The following is a 2,397-nucleotide window of genomic DNA, read 5'->3' on the forward strand; positions in this document are numbered from 1 at the left end:
ATCTGTTTCTCTTTCAGTCTCTGAGCCCTTGACCATTCTTTCATGTGTCTGTACACTTCTCACCTTTAATGAGATTTCAATTCTTCCCTTCCTTCAGTTCAAAACAAGAGGGGAACTGTCTTTTTTTCTGGAGCAGTCACTGCCCCTACTGGTCTTTGGATCCGAATACATCAATAATTTCTCTTTAATCCTGTGGATGCCCACCTCAGCTCCACTTCAGTCCTTGTATAAAGGGAGACTACAATTTGTTAATCTATTCCTCTATCAATGAGTATGCAGTTTGCTCCCAGGATTTTTTTGGTTATGATTAAGTTTATTTTAAAAATCATTTGTATTATGCTGGAGAGGATGTGGGCAAATTGGAACACTAATGCATTGCTGGTGGAGTTGTAAACTGATTCAACCATTCTGGAGAGCAATCTGGAATTATGCCTAAATGGCTATAAATAATTGCATATCCTTTGACCCAGTAATATCACTTTTAGGGTTGTATCCCAAAGTATAAGACCTGTATGTACAAAAAATGTTTATAGCAGCTCTTTTTGTGGTGGCAAAGAATTGGAAATTAAAGGGGTGCCCATCAATTGGGGAATGGCTAAACAAGCTGTGGTATATGCATGTAATGGAATACTACTGTGCCATAAGAAATGAGGAGCAGGGGCAGCGAGGTGGCGCAGTGAGTAAAGTGCCAGCCCTGAAGTCAGGAGGATCCAAGTTCGGTTCCGGCCTCAGACACTTAACACCCAGACAAAAAAACTAGCTGTGTGACCTTGGGCAAGTCACTTAACCCCAATTGCCCTCCAAAAGGGAAAAAAAAGTCTACCCAATATGGCAAACTTTCAATAAACTTTACTTAAAAAAAAAAAAAAGAAATGAGGAACTGACGGGCTTTATGTTTACCTGGAGAGGCTTCTAGGGACTGATGCTGAATGAGATGAGCAGAACCAGGAGGAATCTATACATAATAACAGACACAATGTATGTGTGACGACTGACTTGATAGCCTGGACTCTTCTCAGTAATGCAGGGCTACAAGTCAACTCCAAAAGACTCATGATGGAGAGAGGTCTACATCCAGAGAAAGAACTAGAAAGAACAGAGTTTGGATCCAGACTGAAGCAAACTAGCTGCTGTCTTTCTTTTCCTTGTTTGGTTTTATTTCCTCTTTATCATTTTTCCTTCCATCCGATGCAATCCTTCTTTATAACCTGACCAATGTCCAATGTGAAAGTATCTGCAGGTCCTATACTCGATTGTATTCCGCCATAGGGAGGGAGGAGGGGAGGGAGAAGAGAGTTTGAAACAGTGAATTGTGGAACTGAATCTTGTAAACTAAAAGTAAATGAACAAATTAATAAAAACCAAAAAATTTTTAAAAATCATTTGTAGGGCCCTCTTCCGGTGACAAACCTGACAGAAATTAAAAATGGTTCAGGATGTGACATACCGCCCTAGGCTGTCCTACGATAGAGCTTCCGACAAAACGTGGCTGTCACAAACCCCAGGTAACAGAATCCTTTACCTTTATACCAAGAAAGTTGGAAAAGCTCCAAGATCAGCCTGTGGTGTGTGCCTGGGAAGACTTCGAGGTGTTCGTGCAGTGAGCCCCAAAGTTCTTACGAGGCTCTCAAAGACAAAAAAGCATGTCAGCAGGGCTTACGGTGGCTCCCTGTGTGCTAAATGTGTCCCCCACAGGATCAAGCGTGCTTTCCTGATGGAGGAGCAGAAAATCATTGGGAAGGTGTTGAAGGCACAAGCAGAGTCAAAAAAGGATGTTAAAAGGATATGTTTTTTCAATAATAAAGAAAATTGAAATGTGAAAAAAAAATCATTTGTATATGCCCAAGTCCTTTTACTCAGTTCAGAAACATAAACTCCCACTGGGGAAGGACACAAACAGAGCAATTCATTGGCTAGAGAGAACCATGAATTTGAGTTAACTTTACTATTGAGCTGGACCTTTAATTTGCCTTTTTGATGCCTGATCAAGTCTTTGATTTAATGGGATATTTTCTACACATCTATAGTGGAAGCATCATTAATAATCCACATGGAGCTCTTATTAATAATTAAATAAGAATCCTTTGATCTCTAAATATCAGAGAGATAAAAGACTGCACTGAAGCATAGTGCTCTGACCACATTTTGCTATTTTAAAAACAACTCTCTCCTAATTTTAAAAAAAAGTTAAAATCCAAAAGGAAATAAAGACAGGGTAAATATTGCTGAACGAGCCCTGCCATGACTCAAAAGTAGTTGTTTACAAGATCATAGATAATATGTTGATATGCCTAGGCACACATGAACTCATGTAAAAAAAAAAATTCGCAGCTGAGCTACAGTAGCAGAAAAGAAGGACCCACAAAGACATTCCAATAGACTGCGGAAACAGAGTGA

At 39.7% G+C, this 2,397-nt stretch overlaps 1 protein-coding gene across 1 annotated transcript; it reads left to right on the plus strand.

Annotated features, from left to right (window-relative positions):
• The first annotated feature begins 1,394 nt into the window (after positions 1-1,394).
• On the plus strand, positions 1,395-1,813 carry LOC138160931 (large ribosomal subunit protein eL34-like). Its single transcript, XM_069087741.1, has one exon. The coding sequence runs from the start codon at positions 1,427-1,429 to the stop codon at positions 1,811-1,813; it is 387 nt and encodes a 128-aa protein (XP_068943842.1). The 5' UTR covers positions 1,395-1,426.
• Positions 1,814-2,397: the final 584 nt, after the last annotated feature.

Source organism: Petaurus breviceps, unplaced genomic scaffold (genome assembly GCF_028583685.1).
Source record: "Petaurus breviceps papuanus isolate PSGF00001 unplaced genomic scaffold, PetGlider_PUasm1.0 183, whole genome shotgun sequence".
Classification (NCBI taxonomy): domain Eukaryota; kingdom Metazoa; phylum Chordata; class Mammalia; order Diprotodontia; family Petauridae; genus Petaurus; species Petaurus breviceps.